At 39.8% G+C, this 18,991-nt stretch overlaps 1 protein-coding gene across 3 annotated transcripts in view; it reads right to left on the reverse strand.

Moving 5' to 3' along the window:
* Nucleotides 1-12,130, reverse strand: part of TARBP1 (tRNA guanosine 2 -O-methyltransferase TARBP1) — a 37,009-nt gene extending 24,879 nt beyond the window's left edge. The window contains exons 1-10 of one of the 3 annotated variants that reach the window (XM_025166554.2): nucleotides 11,189-12,130; nucleotides 9,238-9,335; nucleotides 8,714-8,783; nucleotides 6,687-6,835; nucleotides 6,322-6,374; nucleotides 4,934-5,031; nucleotides 4,100-4,235; nucleotides 3,912-4,008; nucleotides 2,733-2,822; nucleotides 1,307-1,442 (exon numbers count right to left, since the gene is read on the reverse strand). In XM_025166554.2, the coding sequence (XP_025022322.1) occupies nucleotides 1,307-1,442; nucleotides 2,733-2,822; nucleotides 3,912-4,008; nucleotides 4,100-4,235; nucleotides 4,934-5,031; nucleotides 6,322-6,374; nucleotides 6,687-6,835; nucleotides 8,714-8,783; nucleotides 9,238-9,335; nucleotides 11,189-12,068 (1,807 nt within the window). In that variant the 5' untranslated portion in view covers nucleotides 12,069-12,130. The remainder of the gene's footprint in view (nucleotides 1-1,306; nucleotides 1,443-2,732; nucleotides 2,823-3,911; nucleotides 4,009-4,099; nucleotides 4,236-4,933; nucleotides 5,032-6,321; nucleotides 6,375-6,686; nucleotides 6,836-8,713; nucleotides 8,784-9,237; nucleotides 9,336-11,188) is intronic. The other 2 variants (XM_088143579.1, XM_088143585.1) reach the window with 2 other exon arrangements.
* Nucleotides 12,131-18,991: the final 6,861 nt, after the last annotated feature.

The following is an 18,991-nucleotide window of genomic DNA, read 5'->3' on the forward strand; positions in this document are numbered from 1 at the left end:
TAAAACACCCATTTTAATAAATGTAATTTTCATATTAATTATTTGATCAAAACCATAAAATCATCTTCAAACCTACATTAGCTTAACTTAGGGACTTCCCCAGTGCTGGGGAACCTTTTATCTCTAGTTCTGAATGGGGTTGCACTGCCCCAGACAGATTCTATGTGCAATGTGGGGGTCCTCCTGGACTCGCAGCTCCTGCTCAAAGAGCAGTCAGCAGCCGTGGCCAGGAGGGCTTTTGTACAGCTTCGTTTTGTGCGCCGGTTGTATCTGTGGAGTCGTTCGGGGTTCTCTGAGCTTGGTTCTTTTCTTGCAAATGTTTCATTACTCGGCTAGGTAACATCTTCAGTGCTAAACATCCCATTTTAGCACTGAAGAAGTTACCTAGCCGGGTAATGAAACATTTGCAAGAAAAGAACCAAGCTCAGAGAACCCCAAGGACTCCACAGTTCAACCCTGAGCTACACATTGGTTGTATCTGTTCCTGGACTGGGGGAGCTCTGCTCGCAGTCATTCATGCCTTTGTCACCTTCCAATTGGATTACTGCAGCAAATTCTACATGGGGCTATCCCTGAAGAGTATTCAGAAGCTTCAGCTGGTGCAAAATGTGGTGGCGCAGGCAGGTATGGGTGCTCATTCTTCAGCAAATGTGACATCACTGTTCTGCAAGCTGCGTTGGCTACCAGTATGCTTCCGGGTACCACTCAAGGTACTAGTGGTTACCTTTAAAACCCTTCACAGCTTGGGGCCAGGTTACTTACAGGACTGTTTCTCCCCAGTGGTATATACTTGGCCCATAAGATCCAGTGGGAAAGGCTTTCTCAGAGTCCCATCCATGAGAGAGTGCCATCTGGAAGGACACAGGAACAGAGCCTTTTCTGTTGTGGCATCTGCCCTCTGGAACATCTTCCCCCTATAGGTCAGACTTGGATGGCTTTTCACAAGGCATTAAAGATCTGGTTTTGCCATCAAACCTGGGGCCTTGATAGTATGGGTGAGCCTGTTTTGTGATTGTACTGGTTGTAGGATGTTGTTCTCAGCTGTTATTTTATGCTATTTATATTATTTACAATTTTGGTTTTGTTTTTATTCTGTTTTTATTCTGTTTTTGTTAGATGCCCAGAGTCATGTATATGAGATGGGCAGCCATGCACATTTATTAAATAAATATTAAATGAAAATATTATCAATTAATAAGCATTCCAAACATTTTATACAATATTAAAATTATCCATAACATTAGGAATCAACTATTTTATAAATGTGTCCCTACTTTAACAAGCAATATTATTACACACTACTTACAATTGGTTAGAGGTGCTTTCAGGTAATTCTCCACAAGAAGCTGTACATAAACACTTAATGCTGTTTTGTCTTGTGGCACTTCGCAATTTAAAGTCCTTTGAAAGAACTTGTCATTTACGTGCAACCAGTCACAAAGCTGAGCAAAACAGAATGAAACACTATTTTTGATTTCTCATATTATTTTTCTATGAACCACTAAATGCAACTATATTTGCCTGATTATAATACTACTGCCTACTTTATTTTAGGGTACTTTAAGTTACATCACGATCACAAATAAGGGTATAAATGTTGTTCAGTATAAGACAGTTCTGAGTTGTTAGCATTCCAGAAGCTTAACAATGTCTGGTTGAATTACCGTGATTCATTAGATGTGGACTTGATTGTAAAAAGAGTTTAAAACTTCCATTGTTATTAGTACAGAATATATAGACTAAGACTTCAGGCACTGGAGTTCTTATAATGGAGCAACATCTCTAAGTGGAATTACTATGAACATTGTGGTCCTTCATAAGCATGAAAAAAGGAATCATTTTATTTATCCATTTTAACCTTATGAATTTTTTTTTTCACTTTTAGCTGTTGCCTTCACTTTGACCAATTATCTGACCATCTCCAGTTGCCTGTGAGCTGCCAAGAGGTACACCACAAAGCGGCTCACCCTGCCTCTGAAGATGCCAGCCACAGCCGCTGGTGAAACATCAGAACAAAAGAAAACTAGACCACGGCCATTCAGCCCAAAAGCTCACCACTGCTTCATTAATCTTACTGTATTACCCTCACTTGCAGCCCTAAAATCTAATATGAAGGAATATATAACTTAAAATAAATAAAACAACATTGCAAGATGTAGTATACATCAGTGTTGCTGGATGATGTTATCCCCAGCAAAAATGTTCAGAATCAAAAAGCTGTAAGTACAAGTGGAACTCTAATTAGGCAATGGGATTCAGATGTTCCTTCTCTGGTCAAAGATTGTAATAAAGAGATTTGATCTGATTTGATTTGATTTGATGTCCCTTCTCTCCACTGCTGCCTCAAGAACCATTTGGGGGATTCAGCAGATACTTGGGAAAGATACTCAGGGAGTCAGCAGATACTCAGATACTTGAGACATAGCATGTTAACCTCAGTGGGAGGGAGTAATAATATTAATTCACATACAAGACAGCTTGCTTGGGCAGGAATACTGGTTCAACCTGAATTCAACTAAGTTTGTAATCTTACATTACAAACCTAACATCGACACATTTTTTTAGGTCACCTAGACAAGTGGGAATAAGAAAATGGGAAAAAATCCTACTGTGCATATGGGCTTCTGATCAGAGTGCTGATGCCATACAATCCTTCTTAATGAGACAAGCCACCACCAAGGCTAACAGTTATTCCTCAGTTATATAATAACAGATTATTTCATTTTTCTCACCATTGTCCACAAAGCAGTTCCTCTGCCTAGTGACTCCTCTGGTTTTAGATACGTAATGAAGTTTGAAATATCTGAGAGTGGTACTTTTTCCTAAAGGAACAAATTTAATTAAGATTTATTGCAAACCTGAGAAAATAAATATTGTGTTTAAAGATTGAATACTTTAAAGATAGAATATTTCCACATTGCACGTCTCTTTTTGCTTATTTATGTAGCATTGCCTTTTTCATTTTTTGCCATTTCATATTTTTCTTCAAGAAATACCAATTCTAACCACATTTGACAACACAACGTTTTAGCAAAGCCTTATTTAGTAATGTGCTTTCCATTACATATCCATACATTTCAGTAATCCATACATTTCAGACAAAATTCTACATTTTATGTTCAAGCATCAGCTTAATCTCCATGGCCATTTTCAAAGAGGAAAAACACACATGCATACTTTCTTTCACGAACATTAAACTTCAACATGCAAGCTGGTAATGCAGTTTGGAACACAATTCTTCATTACATGGTTAAATAGAAGAGCAAATTGCACTTATTTTCAAAAACAAGAAATATAAATAAGACAGCAATCAGATATCTTTCTTGAGCCCAAACCATGATGATCCTGACACATTTATGGCGTACGTCTGCATTTGAATTAATAAAACCTTAATTCCTGATATATTTTATACCAGGGAGAACAAATTGAAATACAGAGTTTCTTGAATAACTTGGAATATCATACCTTGGTCATAATAATTAGTCATGTAGTTGTTCATTTTAATTCATGATAAATACGCATATGAAAGCTGACTTGTTTGTTTTTTTGAAAAATTGATGGCTGGGAAGACAATTTAAATAGGGGTAATATTTCAATTTGCATTTTCAAGAAGTAATCAAACAAGTTGGATTGTTGCACTTTTAAAGGAGAAAAATGTATCCATCAAAGCACTAGAAAACTATTAAGTTATGTGACAAATTGGCTTTCCTAAAATACAAAAAAACTATCAGGATTGGAATACTTACTAAGAAAAAACGACAATTACTCTATATAGCCAACATTTAATGCTTTGTTTAAAAATTGAGTTATTTCTTACACATATTACAGTATAATATATTTTTGTCCTTTTTCACTTTATTTTTTCCTTCTGTATATTAAAGCAAATATTTGTTTAAAAATAAAATACTTACTATATCTATTAAGTGTATAGCTGCTTTAAGAAGAAAGCACTGAGCAGCTCCTCGTAGGAGAACCTGATGTGTGATCATAGTACACTGCAGAACATTTCTGTAAGTGGATCAGATACATGCTCTGAAAAGTTAAACAACGAACCAAGTATACAGAAAATGTACTACAGAAACAAAATTCATAACCTCACCTTAGTGCGAGGAGCCCTTGGCTATCCAGTGCTCTGCACTGTGGTATATGTGTCAATGCCATGGAGAGAAACAAAACAGGAATAGCACACCAGTGCCTATTGCTCATCTTCTGAATAAATTTTAACAAAAAGCTCCCTTAAAAAAGAAAGAAAATAGCATTATTATCACATTGAAAGTAAAGCTAATTTCAACAGTAAATAGGAATAAATATATTTTCTCAGTCACAATTTAGATTATAATCCCCAAATCTTTCGGATCTCTTTACTAATCTTAGCCCAAGAGGCAGATGGTTTGACCCGGGGGATAAACACACATGACAACTGAGAAAGAGAAGACAGTAAAGAAGACAGCGAAAAGGCTAGATAACAGTATGCTGTTTTACTTGTTCCAATTCTATGAGTGTTTAATACTGCTGGTGCGCTTTCACTATCATCCCCAGATTCTGAGCCTCATTACCGTGGAAAGAAGAACGAGTTTAACGCAGTAGCCAAAATGCCAGGCTAAGATCAAGCCAGCAGCCAAATCACCACATTCTGTCATGAAATTTAGCAGGTGATTTGAGGTTAATTTCTCTCTTTCAGAAGGCCACTGCACCTCTAATGCAATTTTTGGTACATGCCAGTAAAATCTTCTGCAATATGGGTCTGTGCCAGCCTCCCAGACCTAGTGATATGGCTGGATAAGCCCTGCACAAACACCTATTCCCATATCATCATCATCATCAAACTTATACCCAGCCTTTCTACCAAAAATGACAGTAAAAGCAGCTACTAATAAGAAGTTATCCTGAAACAGAGAACTGACATTTATGCTATTCCATTAACTACACATACTTTTTCCTCTTTCTGGAAGGCTTGTGAAGAAAGTTGCCATGAAATTCTGCAGCATTATTCCTAACGGTGGACAAGTGCCCATAATCTGACCTGATAACCTGTTAAGTTAAAGCAAAGAGATAATCCAAAGAAATTCAGTGCCAAGGCTACAATCTGATTTTATTATCTTATTGGATTATTGAATAAATTTGCAGATTATCAAAACCTAAACAGAGATATATTTCATGCTGATAAATAACCAAAATATTATTAGAAGAGCTTCTACAGTATTCATTTGGTTTGAATGCAAGATAAGAGAGTGTAAAGCTGACTTCTATGCATCCTGCTTTCTCTGGTAGATTCTCAACCTAAAAAGGAAACTCATCTTACTTGTTGGAATGGGGTAAACAGTAACCCAGAGAGCTCTGGAGGACAGAAGTTTCTCAAAATTAGACAGAAGCATTTTGCACGAGCAGAGCACTCATTCATAAAAGCTGCCTATGTGCTCACCTTTCTCTCATACCACATCCAACTAATTCAGGAAGATCCCCCACCCGTAAGAGAGGATGTGCAGGAGGTTGTCAGAGTAAGAACAGGCCACAACATCAGCTCCCACAACCTCTTCGCACACTACGATACCTGGCTGCACCTCTTAATTGAAATAAAAAAACAGTTTAGATCAGATCAACATTCCAGAAGCAAGCTATCCTCAAAAAACCCACAAACCTTTTCTGAATAAGCAAACTCATTTCTTGAGTCACTGAATCAAGGAAAATAATTTGCTGTTCCCACTTTTTTTTTTTTTTTGCAATTTTTGGAACCCCCGACCATAATTGTTGAACATTTTGAGGAGGAAAACACATGAAAACTGAAGTATAGGCCTTAAAATGAGGGTAGCATAATTTTAAAAAGAAAGCTTCTTCAGAGCCCCCCAAATCTAAGAGAAAAAAAGAAAACAGCAATCCAGCCCCCTTCAACCTGCATAACATCCATCTGCCCATTTTAAGTCATTATTACATCCATTGTGGCCCTTGACCTCTCAAAAAGATAAACGTGGCCACTTCTGCACTATATAATCGATTGACTAGCAACAGTAGCATCCAAGAGAACTGTTTTCTACAGTTTCTCTTACTTTTTCTCTCCATGTCTTAAATGTAGGTGCACCAAAGATTAATGTAACTGGATGATAATGAGGATGGTTTTTTTCCTCCTCCCTATTCCATCAAGACATTTTTTTTTTTGCTCCCTATTCTGAATGAAAGGAAGACTATAGTTTAACTGCTGTTAAAGACAGATATGAATATGCAGTTCTTCCCCAAAGTGCCACAAAAATTGGAACCAAAAAAAAGTTATCTTTCAGCATCTGCAGAAATTCACTTACTGAGTTTTTCATTAAACAATGTATTTACCTGCTATAAAGAGAACTTTCTGAAAGAGCATCCATTAAAGGGCCAATAATGAACTAAACAAAAGAAATTAGATTTGCATTAAAAGAAATAAAACAGACATTAATTGTATTTTATCTGATCTACAGTAGATATATATCTAGATATAGACACATGCGTATGATTAAATAGGGAACAGTTTAAATCTTCAGGTAAGATTTTACAAAAACACTGGCTTCAACTGTTGAAAAATATGTAAAGGAATTATGCATCAGCTACATAAAAAGGTTTAAAATGTTTTCTCCCAAGGGGATAGTGGCAACAGACAGCTAGGCCTTCTTTAGAGGAATAATAAAAAATACCTTATATAGATAAGCAGAAAACCTTACCTCTGAAAATCCTTGTGATGGGGGAAGACGTTTTGTTTGCCAGATTTCAAGAAAGTGAATAACACTTTCCTTTGCCAATGTCTTGTTTTCACTCTCAAACATTCTTTTGTAAATGCACATATGCCATGATGGATGGAACATCCAACCATCTGTTGTTAAAAAATAAATGTGTATAAATTGCATAAGCTGTTTCCCTTGATTGTGTGCCTATGCAAATAATTTGCAAGGGCTGATTATTTTATATAGTTACAGAAATTATGAGAAACATCACCAAGGCAATCTACAATGAAAAACAATGTTAACAATGGGGATGGCTTGAAAAGGATCTTTTCTGCCAATCTTAATACTGTGGTTGATTTACACAAGACAAGCAGTCACTTAGACAGTCAGACCTTAAACTAATCAAAGCTTTAAAAAAGATCAACACCTTGAACTGAACCCAGAAAACAACTGACAGATTAATATCTATCAATGTTATGCAGCAGTTATCAAGTAAAATTTCAGAATGCTATTTAATTGAATGTAGAGTTCACCAGTCGTGTTGGACCACTTCCCTTGCTAGTCTTCTTTCCTAGGTTAGCTGGGGAAATCCTGGGCTGGCGGTGGACAGTCTCAACATTTTTATTCTTCAGGATTTCATTAAAGAGGTAAAAGTGACTTATGACATAATCTGATCATCTAACCATTATTCTACTGATATAGAGGTAGTGAGGACAAGCTATCTATCATCTATCCATCTATCATCTATCTCACCTCAGTGATGGTTGGCTGATGTCAGAAGATGCTATTAGTGGTAGAATGGTCAAAGATTGCTTAGTTCAGTGTTGTCCAAACTTGGCCACTTTGAGTGGACTTCAACTCCCAGAATTCCCCAGCCAGCATGGCTGGCTGGGGAATTCTGGGAGTTGAAGTCCACTCATCTTAAAGTGGCCAAGTTTGGACAACACTGACTTAGTTGAAAGTGGCTCAGAATTTTGGTTTCTCATGTGCAGCAGGGCACATTCTTAAACTGATATTCTGTTTGGGTGCAGCTGGTGCTGTGATGGGTGAAACAATGATTATGAGCAGATTCCTTTCTGACTGATTCTGGACTGACCTCTAATATCAACGTAAGAATAGGGAATGGGTTAAAAGAGTCTCTCAGAAAACTGATGGCTCTGAATTTGGGACATTTTACGTCTTACTTGCACTTCAGCGATATCAACAAAGCCCTGCGGGTGATATGAAAATACTGAAATTGCCCAAGGTCCAGTCTAGGATAACTGGCAAAAATTCTAATTTAGGAAGCAGAAATCCAAGCAGCAAGATGACTGAGCAGGCCCAAGACTTCTCCTGTCCTGAGAGCCCCAAGACTCTTAGTGCCTCTAGGTCCACACCGGTTTGCTTTAACACAATACCAAGTCCTGACCTTAAGTCTCTTTAAGGAGCTGCTCATGAGCAGCAAAGCCATTTTGCAGAATGGACTAAAGAAAGAAAAACAGGTACATTTCTTCCTTTTCCAACCCAGAACATGGCATGGCTTTGAGGGCCACTCAGTTGTGAACCAAATGCTTTGTATATTCTGTAAATATACAGAATGATTGCCCTGTGGATAGGAAGTTGGGATATGTATCAAATTAATTAAAATGATGATTTTACCTATCATTCAACCAACAATGTAACCTGTGAAAAGGGAATACTAAGATGGAGAAACATCTCTTTCCATGTTTCTGCAGAAAATCAGTCATGGATCACATATTATACTGTATCTGCCAAGTGTAGTAGTGGCAAAGTTTTGATGCCCCACTATAGGTAACATGTTTCTGGAAAACAATATGAACTAACTTCAAGACTGAATAGATACCTAAAAGGGCTTGCATTTATATATTTGTTACCAACTATAAAGGCTAAAAATATTTCTAAAGCTGTTAAGCTGAGTAATCAAGTACCAGTAAATTTTGCAGTACTGAAAATAAATTCAAAAACTTATTTGTTGATACCGAACAACATTGACAAGACTTATCTTACCAAAAAAAAAAAACCCTTACCTTTTTCTTCTGATACTGCAAGTTCGTACAAGCTATTTAACTTTGGTAAAACTGGCTTTATAACATGTATCTGAAATTGGAAAACAGACATTATATTAATATGTTTTATATAAATCAAAAATATAACTATAGTTAAGAGCTAGATATTAATCTCTGTTAAGACCTACATGATAGTAAGTGATGTGATCATGAAAACCTTAGCATAAATTTTCTATGTAATTCACATTGAGGACTTCCTTTATAAACTCTACATTTTTAAGTAATTCTGCTTTTAAATCCTTTCAACAGATTTTAAGGAAAAAATATATTTAACAAGATTGAATTGCTCCTTCTATTTTCAAATTTTATACATATACCCTGAAGATAAAGCATTAATTTCTATAAATGTTAATAAATCCGCTTAACAATAAAATAGTCCAACATCTCAACTTCTGCCTTCATCTCTACTTTTTGTGTCTTACAACTCTCTCAATTTTCTGTATTTATAATAACAAAAAACAATGCCCTTTAAAAACTATATTTACCTGATTTCCTTCCAAAGTCTCCATTATTAAAATATAATTTTCCCAAAACTGAGTAAATTGATCTTTTTTTTCAGCACACCACCAAAACAAACAAGATCCTACAAGAACAAATCAGATGTTTTCTTCTTTTAAACAAAGACATATAAATAATGCTTATGCCTAATTCAATGTCACTAACAAAAAAAAAAAATGCAACCTGTGTTCCCCTCAAATAATCCTATCACTATCAACAGGAAATGTCTCTCAAGACTGTCTTTAAAACTTAAAAGGTAAATGTCCATGTGGGCAGCTAGAAATACTATTGTCATTTAAGAGTATAATCCTTCCACTTTATACAATTTTCTATATGTGAAAAGGACCCCAATCAATTTCTCTCTCTCCCTCTCCCAGCAGACCTACAACAGTACACTGGTACTGAATTGATTATGTGCCATCAATTTGTTGTCAACTCTTACGACCAAACAGATTTTTCTCCAGACCACCTGTTCCCAACCTGGTCCTTTAGGTCTCCCAATGGTATACCCGTTGCCACTGTAACTGGGTCCATCCACCTTCCTTCTTTCCATCTTTCCTAGCATTATAGACTTCTCAAACACTATTGCTATCTCAACCCAATAGAATAGCCACACGCAATCTGGACAGGAGGCTTTCTTGCACCTCATCTGTTATTCACCAGGTAATTCTTTTTCACCAGCATCCATCACATAAGACTACTCTTACATATTTCCCAAGTAGGCTGCATCCCACAGGAACTAGTATGAAGCGGTTCTCCTAGATCAACGTATTGAAGTTTGACAGGGCATGGAATGGGTGTGACAATGAAAGATGTACTACTATAGTTTTCTTTTGTTCTAAGCCTATTTTTGCTCACCTTATTCTATCTGAAGCTTAGGCTAGCATTTCCATTCATTGCTTTTAATGCAAGCCCAAGTTCATTCTTAACGAGGTATTAACTTCACTAACTATTGAATGAACAATGAAGTCATAGTCCTTACTCTCCTTACAGTTCCATCCATCTTCCTTTATTATGGGAACCTTTAAAAAAGCTGTTAATCTACCTGTGCACATTGTCTTGTGACATGATCTTTGACAGGGAAGAATAATAGCGTCTCTTGAACAATCTATGTTATAAATCCTTAGTTCCATGTTTTTGTCTTTATCTGAGCAAATTTAGAAAATCCATAGAGGCATATTGCCATTGTTTTCTCATCTACATTTAGTGTGACTGATATGCTCCATCTTTGACTGAATCAGCTTTAGTGACGTACCTACTATTGATTTTATCTTTACCCAGGACAATATTTGACTAAAAATGGTTCCCGCAATTGGGACCTCCTAATCCAGGATTTTATACACCTCAATCAATGTCTTCTCAATGGCTTTTTTCCAGGCTAAGTAAGGAGTTTCAAATATTCTATCCTTTTCACACAGGGAAGGTATTTTGACTGCTAGCTTCTGTAATGCTTCCAGATTGATTATACCTTTTTTCAAATGTGAACAGAATTGTACATGTTCCAGATGCAGATCTGCCACAGATTTGTATAAGGCCATTACAATTTTGGGTGATACAATGTTTTCAGTTCCTTTCCTAATGATCCTCAGCACAGAATTTGACTGATTGTAATACCATCCAATTTCAGCAAAGTTGACAGAGCTGCTTATGGAATTCATTTCAGAGTATGATGATTGTGGAGAAAGGGCTTGATTATCATTTATTTCTAACCTATGGTCATCTGATTACAAGTACCTCACATGCAAGGTTTAAATGCACAACAATACTACTCCAGATCAAATTAAAGCAATTTATTGTGCTGTTCCAAAACCTGACCAGCTGGCCTTGGGTTGGAAAGCCAGCACAAACATGCCTTTTCTCACAATCACCTCACATACTAACTGCTTGCAAGAACAGGCTTTGTGTCTAGCATATTCCATTCAGACCCCAGCCAGGTACCATTTCCATTCTCCGGGCTACACCTGCACTCCGAAGGTACTTTATCAGATACATCCACGGCTCGCTTCAACAAATACCGGGCTCTTTTCCGGCACAAAGCATCGTTCTCCGTCAGTCCCTTTTGCACCACTTCCCAAAACTTGCAACAAAACCTCGCATCCAGCAGCGGAGCTGCCTCGTGATCAGTGAGGCTGTCCTGCCAGGGAAACAGGACGTCGGGGAGGGCGCTCAGGACCAGCAGAACCCGGTTCACCCGCGGAGGAGCACCGAGGGGCGACAGCACCAGGCCTTCCCAGACGTGACTCAGGGCGGCGCCGTTTCTTCCTAGCGCCGGCAACAGCCTGCCGCCCACCAGCAATGCTTTCTCTTCCTCCAGCTCGTCTTCCCCCTCTCCTCGCAGCAGCTGCAGGGCGGCCGCCACGGTTCGCCTGACCAGCGCGGGGTCTTCCAGCCAAGGCGCCACCGCGCACAGGACCTCGACATTGCCCTCCATCTGCAATCGCTCAGTCCCCGCGCAGCTTTCCAGCGCCTCGCCGGCCAGCCGCTCCGCCAGGCGGGGTCCGCAGACCAAGGCGCAGGAACGCAGCGCTCCACCAGCGGCCCTCATCAGTCGCCGCCGCCCCTCCGGACCCTCGCCCGCCGACACGCCGCTCCCACTGAGAAGCGCCGGCAGGCAGCGATGCAGCGCCAGCTCCCAGGCCGCCCGTTGCACCTCTTCGCCCTGGTCGCGCCGCCCGTCCCGCGCCGCCCGCTCCAAGAGGAAACGCAGCGCCTCCGCTCGCTCGAGGGAGAGCGCTCCCCCTTCGCCGCACACCGCCCGCAGCAACGCGCCCCAGTCGGGGCACTGGGAGAGCAACGCGTCGGCCAGCACCGCATCCATGGCGAAGGGGAGCGCGTGGCCTAGCAGTCAATTAGCGCGCGGCCTGCCGGGCCTGCTTTCCCCGGTGCTTTTCCCCAGCAGCCTTTGCGCCGAAGGTGGTTAAACAAGGACTAGCATGATGATAGGTCTAGCTGCAGTTGCTAGGTTTATTTTGACGGAGCTTTTCCCATTCGCTGTACTAGACAGCTGTGAGGCAGCAATTCAGCTTACGAAGCCATTCCCTTCTCTGTATGATACAGTATCGCTAATTTAGCTAATGCATGAGGTACGTCTACCACTTATGGACAGAGTAGGGCTAGAACAAGGATTTTGATCGGAGATGGGGAACCCCGGTGCGTTAAGCCGAGGAAAGGAAACCCTTTAGACAGGGTAAGGACGCAATGGGCAAAAGTATTAATTGCATAGAACGTGCCCAGATTTGCACGCTCGCTGTCTCTTGCACACTTAGCCATGAGGAGTTTATAAATGCTTCGTGCTGAACAAAGATTCTGAGATTACAATCACACTAAAATGTGATGCAAAGTAGTACAGTAGTTTTTATTGATACGTTACCCATCAGTCTGCTTATGATACCTTATAACGGGGGATGCATGCGATTGGGGTTGCCTCGGTCCTGTCCTATATACTATGGAGCCCTTAGGTGACTCCCAGTATCCCATACATCGGAGTAATATTTTATACATTGATCATACTAAGTTTATGTGGCCCCATAGTTTATAGTGAAGATAGTACAACCTTGTGCTAAAATCAAAACAAATGCAAACTAAAATTTAAGATGATCTTGTGGAGATTAGGTTGCTGTACGAATTGCCTATGCTAATAAAGCTTATTACATTCTTTAGATGCAGCTCAAGAACTCAACCCATTTTTTACACAAAGATGTGGCTATATGTACAATTTATGGGGAAGGTTGCTGGATTGACTTAATTCCTTTACAGTATTCTAGGAACCACAGATTACACTAACTGCATATGTTACTTAATTTTACTTCTGTGACTGATCTCTTTTGCATGAAGTAAGGGAGCATTCAACCATTTCTAACATCTTGTTAGAAAAATAAAATATATAATTTCTCTTCTGTTTTTCCCAAGTCATGATATTGTGGCAAAACTCTATTCTTTGATAGAATAGCATAAAGTGACCTCATGCTAAGAAGATTGAATAGACAAAATCCATATTTGGTTTTTCAGTAACATATATTTCTTCTTGTTGTTGTTGTTCAGTCGTTAAGTCGTGTCCGACTCTTCATGACCCCATGAACCATATCGCGCCAGGCCTTCCTGTCCTTCACTGCCTCCCTGAGTTTGCTCAGTTTCATGCTCATTGCTTCAGTGATGCTATCTAACCATCTCATCCTCTGCCGTCCTCTTCTCCTTTTGCCTTCAATCTTTCCCAGCATCGGGGTCTTTTCCAAAGAGTCCTCTCTTCGCATTAGGTGACCAAAGTCTCTGAGGCTGAGCTTCATTATCAATCCTTCCAATGAGCAATCAGGGTTGATTTCCTTTAAGATTGACTGGTTTGACCTCCTAGCAGTCCAGGGGACTCTTAAGAGTCTTCTCCAGCACCCGCAGTTCAAAGGCATCAATTCTTCGGCGCTCAGCCTTCTTTATGGTCCAGCTCTCACAGCCATACATTACTACTGGAAAAACCATAGCTTTGACTATGCGGATCTTTGTCAGCAAGGTGATGTCTCTGCTTTTTAATATGCTATCTAGGTTTGCCAACATATATTTCTTATATAATGGCATAATTGGCAAAAAGTAGTTGCATCTTTATCATACAAGTAGAACATTGTTAGGAGGGTCTGTTCAGTTATTAGGTAAGTTTCTGCCTCAGTCTAAGACTTCAGAAATACACATTTTGCTTGATTGGGCTGGCTTTTCTTCCCCTTGTTCTGTAAAACGGAGGCCATCAAGAAAAGGAAGGGAAAAAAGAGTAAAGAAGGCCTGTCAGACAACATTCAAGCTGTACATTTTCTTAGGACCTATCTCCAACCATTCTCTTTGCAAAAAATCAGAAGGGGCCTGGTAGCATGTTTTCTAGCTAACATTGTTTTGAAAAAGCATAAGTTTTTGTGAGCTGCAGATCACTGCGACAGATGCATAGACTGGCTACACTGATACAGGATTTAAATTGGAGGGAGGTGCAGGGAGGGAGACTCATATAAATCAAAAGGCTTCAGGCAATCTCAGGAGGTCTCAACAATATTATTTTTTAACATTTCCTGACTTTCCTGAGTGAAATAATTGGGAGGGGGGAGTAATAACAAATGGTTGGAGATAGATTTAACACATTACAATAGTTTTGATAAGTACTTGTAATCTGTCTCATGCAGTCCACATAACTAAGCTGTCTTCTTTCCCCTTTCATAACGTTCATTGATGCTCCAGACTGTTTTTTTGCCACCGTAGATTAACACGCCGCTGCTCCTTCATTCCCCCCTTGATTCCTTTTGCAGTAAACTTTGAACTTGTGCTGACACCCAGAAATATGCAAATAGGTAGAAACTAATCATTTTCAAAGAATGGTTATGACCCCCTCCCCCCAGGATCACAAGCCAGTGGAAAGGAGGTGGTACGGAAAGCAGGATACCTTTCAAATAAGCTTTACCAGGTAGATGCAAAACTACGCTGAATGCAAGGCCTATATACTATAAAGCTTGATTGTTCTCTGTGTGTGTATGTTTTAAGTGTTTGCTTTTCAAAGGAGGAGTAATCATACCTGGAAGGGAATGAGTTTCCTGTACAAACCTCTGATCATCTGACCTGATCTTCACCCTGTGGAAGGAATTGCTATGGGGGGGGGGGAGGGAGGAGGACTTGTGTAGCTGCAGCCAGAAGGAAATTGCAAAAGTGGGGAGGAATTTACAGGTTGGAAGAGAGATCACGGTGCAGCTTTGATGGAAGAACATCAAAAGCAATTTACCGCCCGCGCGGTGTTTTGCAAGTGGCAACATTTTAAGACTAGTGGAAGAGAAGTTGATATAAGGCAGGGTTCCCCAAACTCTTCAGTTCTTTGACCCCTTCATGAAGTTTCAGATTGTTCATCAGCCCCCAAATATTATATGAAAATAATTTAATAAATACTACTTAATAATAAATACCATAAATAATAATTATGGAGACAACTCAAGGCTACTCGCCATTCTGGCTGGTGGCTGACCATCCAACCCAGGTTAACACTGTCTCACCACTAGCCATCTCACCTTCAGGACTAGGAACTGGTGTGATGCTCTACAGAGACCCCAAAAGATGAATTGACCCAATTGACCTTCCATCATTTATTAACCATTTATTGAGCCCCAGATGTTACTGATCCCCTTTTGACTCCCAGACATTTATCGACCCTTTGGATAGTCCCACTGACCCTTGGTGGTCAATATTGACCACTTTGGGGAACCTTGATATAAAGCAAGGAATTGTATGGTCTCTCATGCCCACAGCAGCCCAGGCAAGGAAAACATCCTTTTCTAATATTTCCTGACTTTCCTGAGTGAAATAATTGGGAGGGGGGAGTAATAACAAAATCATGTTTTCCCTATCTCATTCAAAAATCAACCTTGCCTGTCTTTCTTCTCAAAACCTAATAAAAAAGACAAAAAGAATAGGTCAGTAGATCCTCATTTTCACATGGTAAATATGCCTATAAGAACACGGTTTTTGTCTTCTGGATGCAGTGTGAGGTAAGTAAGCAAGCTCTTCTTTCATTAAAAGATAAACCCTCGGAAGAAGGGGTCTGCCAGTGAGGTTTAAATTACCCCCTTCCAGTTCATAACACATTACTATAAGACTGATCTAGCAGAGAATTATAACCAGTACCTTGACTTGTACCCGGAAGCCCAACTGGTAGCCAGTGCAGCTCGCAAAGCAGCGGTCCAATGAAGAGGGACCAAGACATGAGTGTCTGAAGGGCCTCCTGGTTTGAGAATGGGCACAACTGGCATGCCAGATGAATCTGTACAAAGGCCCTCTTGGCCACAGCTGCCACCAGCTGTTTGAGCAGGAGCTATAAGTCCAAAAGGAACCCCAGACTGCATGCTAGTCTTGCATGGGGAAGCGCAACCCCATTGAAGACTAAAGATATAATGTCCCCAGAATCAGGAGGGTCGAACAAACAAAGCTACTTATACTTGTCAGGACTGAGCCCAAGTCTGTTCCTCCCCATTCAGGCCCTCATAGCCTCTGGCATCGGGCCAGGATTTTGACAGTGTCACTTGTCAGCCTGAGATGTATAATTGGGTATCATCAGCGTACTGATGACATCTGAGTCCAAACTGTTGGGTGACCTCACCCAGTGGTTTCATGTAGATGTTGAACAAAAGGGGAGAGAGAGTTGAGCCCTGCGGCACCCCACACATGAGGGGCTGCAGGCACAACCTCTTGCCCTCTCTCAACATGGATTAAAACTGGGCACAAAGAAAGGAGGACAACATTGCAAAACAGTGCCTCCCACTCTCAACCCCTGAAGCCGGTCCAACAGGATACTGTGGTTGATGGCACTGAAAACCGCTGAGAGATCAAGGAGCACCAGGATGGACACACCACCTTCATCCCAGCTCCGCTACAGGTCATTGACAAGCATGACCATTGCCATCTGAAACCCAACTGAACTGGGTCTAGATAACATCTGGTGCGTTACATTCTCCCATTTTTTTCCATCTGTTTGGGATCTGTTCCTTAGAATTTGTTACAAAACATAATCATGAAGAGCTCGCTGTATCATTCTTGCAACAGTAGGTGTTGCTATTGTCAAGACTTCTCTTTTTTCCTAACTTTTCCTATTCTTACAAATAGTTTGTTTCTTAAAATAACTAGAAAAAATGTGTGTGTGTTGTAGATAATAGAGACAGAATGTCAACCTACAAGCAAGCAAGCAAGCTAGCTAGCTAGCTAGATTCACAGTAATAACCTGTAAATCTGAGCTTTTCAAGCATTTATGGCTTACTCTGTCAGAGGCTATTTAAATTTGTGTTTATAATATTGAAATGCCCTTTTTCAATGAAAGTTTCAAATATAGCTTCATATTATTATCTTTGAAGAACCTGTAGATATGATTTTCCTATATAAACTATGCATTTCTCATAAAAGTCCTTGCCTCTTTTAAAGTAATGTCTTTTCAGCATATTCTTCCAAATAGCCTTTGTATGTCCATTTTACGAGCATGCACACCACTCACCAGAGTCCATCAATTGAAATGTTCAAAAACTGCATATTTTATCTGGTATAACTCCATTTCTTGCCTCAGACAAAAAATGTCAGCAAAAATAGATGCACTAGACATTATGTCAGACTATGGCTCATACCTGCCAACTTCCTAATGCATCTGCTCAGAAGTATCTGGGAAATGAAATATGACATGATCACCATACATTGCTCACGTCCCTGTTCCAATATGTTCTCATTCATGGATAGCATAAGGAAACATGTCGCACTTATTTTTCCATCTGTTATCAGCAACAATTTGGCAACCATTTTGCATCTGCTGTAATGTCAAGATAAGCCTTGAAGTTTTATCTCTGCATGCGCATGATGTGCAGACAATCAGGGAAACCCTTCAGAACTGATCTACTGAGTCCTCCAGAGGGCATGGCTGCCCTGATACTTCAAGGGACATTTCATCCACACAATATTCACCAAGCACCCCTGGGAATTCTTTGCACAGCCTTCAAGACACATCAACAATGCATAGCTGCAAATTAAGTGTACGTTTATCCTTCCAATGTTTATGATGATTCTTTTGCCCTCTTTTGTGTGCAAAATATCCACAATTCTCGATGCTAATAAATTCCGAATATTGGGAATAGCATATACATCCTTAGTGTGCAACAATCGGACTAAAGTCATGTTAACATTCCTCTGGATTTCAGCCCACAGCTGAACAAGCCTGGAGCCTGTAAGTGAAATATTCCAACTCCTGAACTGCAGACATTTCTAACAGCAAGACAGTTACAACCAAACTTTATTCAAAATATTCTTTTAGGATCAGTTCTAAATTTCTCAGTAAGCTTATACACACAAGGAAAGCAGCATGGTCTCAGCTGACTATTTTTTTCTCTCTTTAGTAGACCTCTGTCTCTGAAGAAGAATGAAAACTGGCTGCTTCTGTCTGACCCAGTGGGAGTTAGTATGACTGCCACGTGGCTAGGGTGAATCGCTATTGATCCTGATAAGTAGATGGATCTCAGTGTCTAATAATATTGGCAAAGCAAATTATACTAGGAATTAGTATCCTTTTGTAGATAACTGCCAGCTGTAAAATTATCCTTTACAAATGAATTACATTTGTTTATTAGCTGGAAAAAATGCCCCATATGAATTTTGAAGCATTTTTCTCCTTGACTTGCATGTTAACATACATATAATAATTCTTGACTAACTTCTTTTATTAAATAGATGACTGGTTTATTAACCTTGTTGCTGGCTGACCATGGTCTCCTGAAAATTGGAGATAGCTATCAAAAGTGAGAGAACAGTGTGCCTCTCTTGAGGGGTGAGGACAGGTACATACATGTGCATATAACACCTGAACAGCAAATAGCTGTTATGTTCAATTGTAAGTCCCTCTTATCCATGGCTGATGTTCATCCCAGTTTCAGAGATTATGATGCATCACTGCATGGATATATAAATGGTTCAAAACTTTTATAGTAGCTATTTCTCCTATTCCATTGATAGGTTTTCAAATTGAGTGCTCTTTCTCGTCCCATTTCTCAAGCAGCAGGAAATTCCAGGAACAGTAGCACCATGAGGATTTGGTTTCTTCTGGATGAAAGTGCACTGGAGATTTATGATGTTTTTATACTATTTGCTCTGTTTATGCGTGTACAAGCAAAACAGTGGAGGCAAAAATAGGTGCTGTTACAAGGGTCACTGCTCCCTCTCAAACCTCTAGAAAACTCCTACGCTCTGAAACTTCTCAACTTC

Source organism: Python bivittatus, unplaced genomic scaffold (assembly GCF_059951505.1).
Source record: "Python bivittatus isolate LINGU-HERP-01145 unplaced genomic scaffold, Pbiv_v1 ctg000020_np1212, whole genome shotgun sequence".
NCBI lineage: Eukaryota > Metazoa > Chordata > Lepidosauria > Squamata > Pythonidae > Python > Python bivittatus.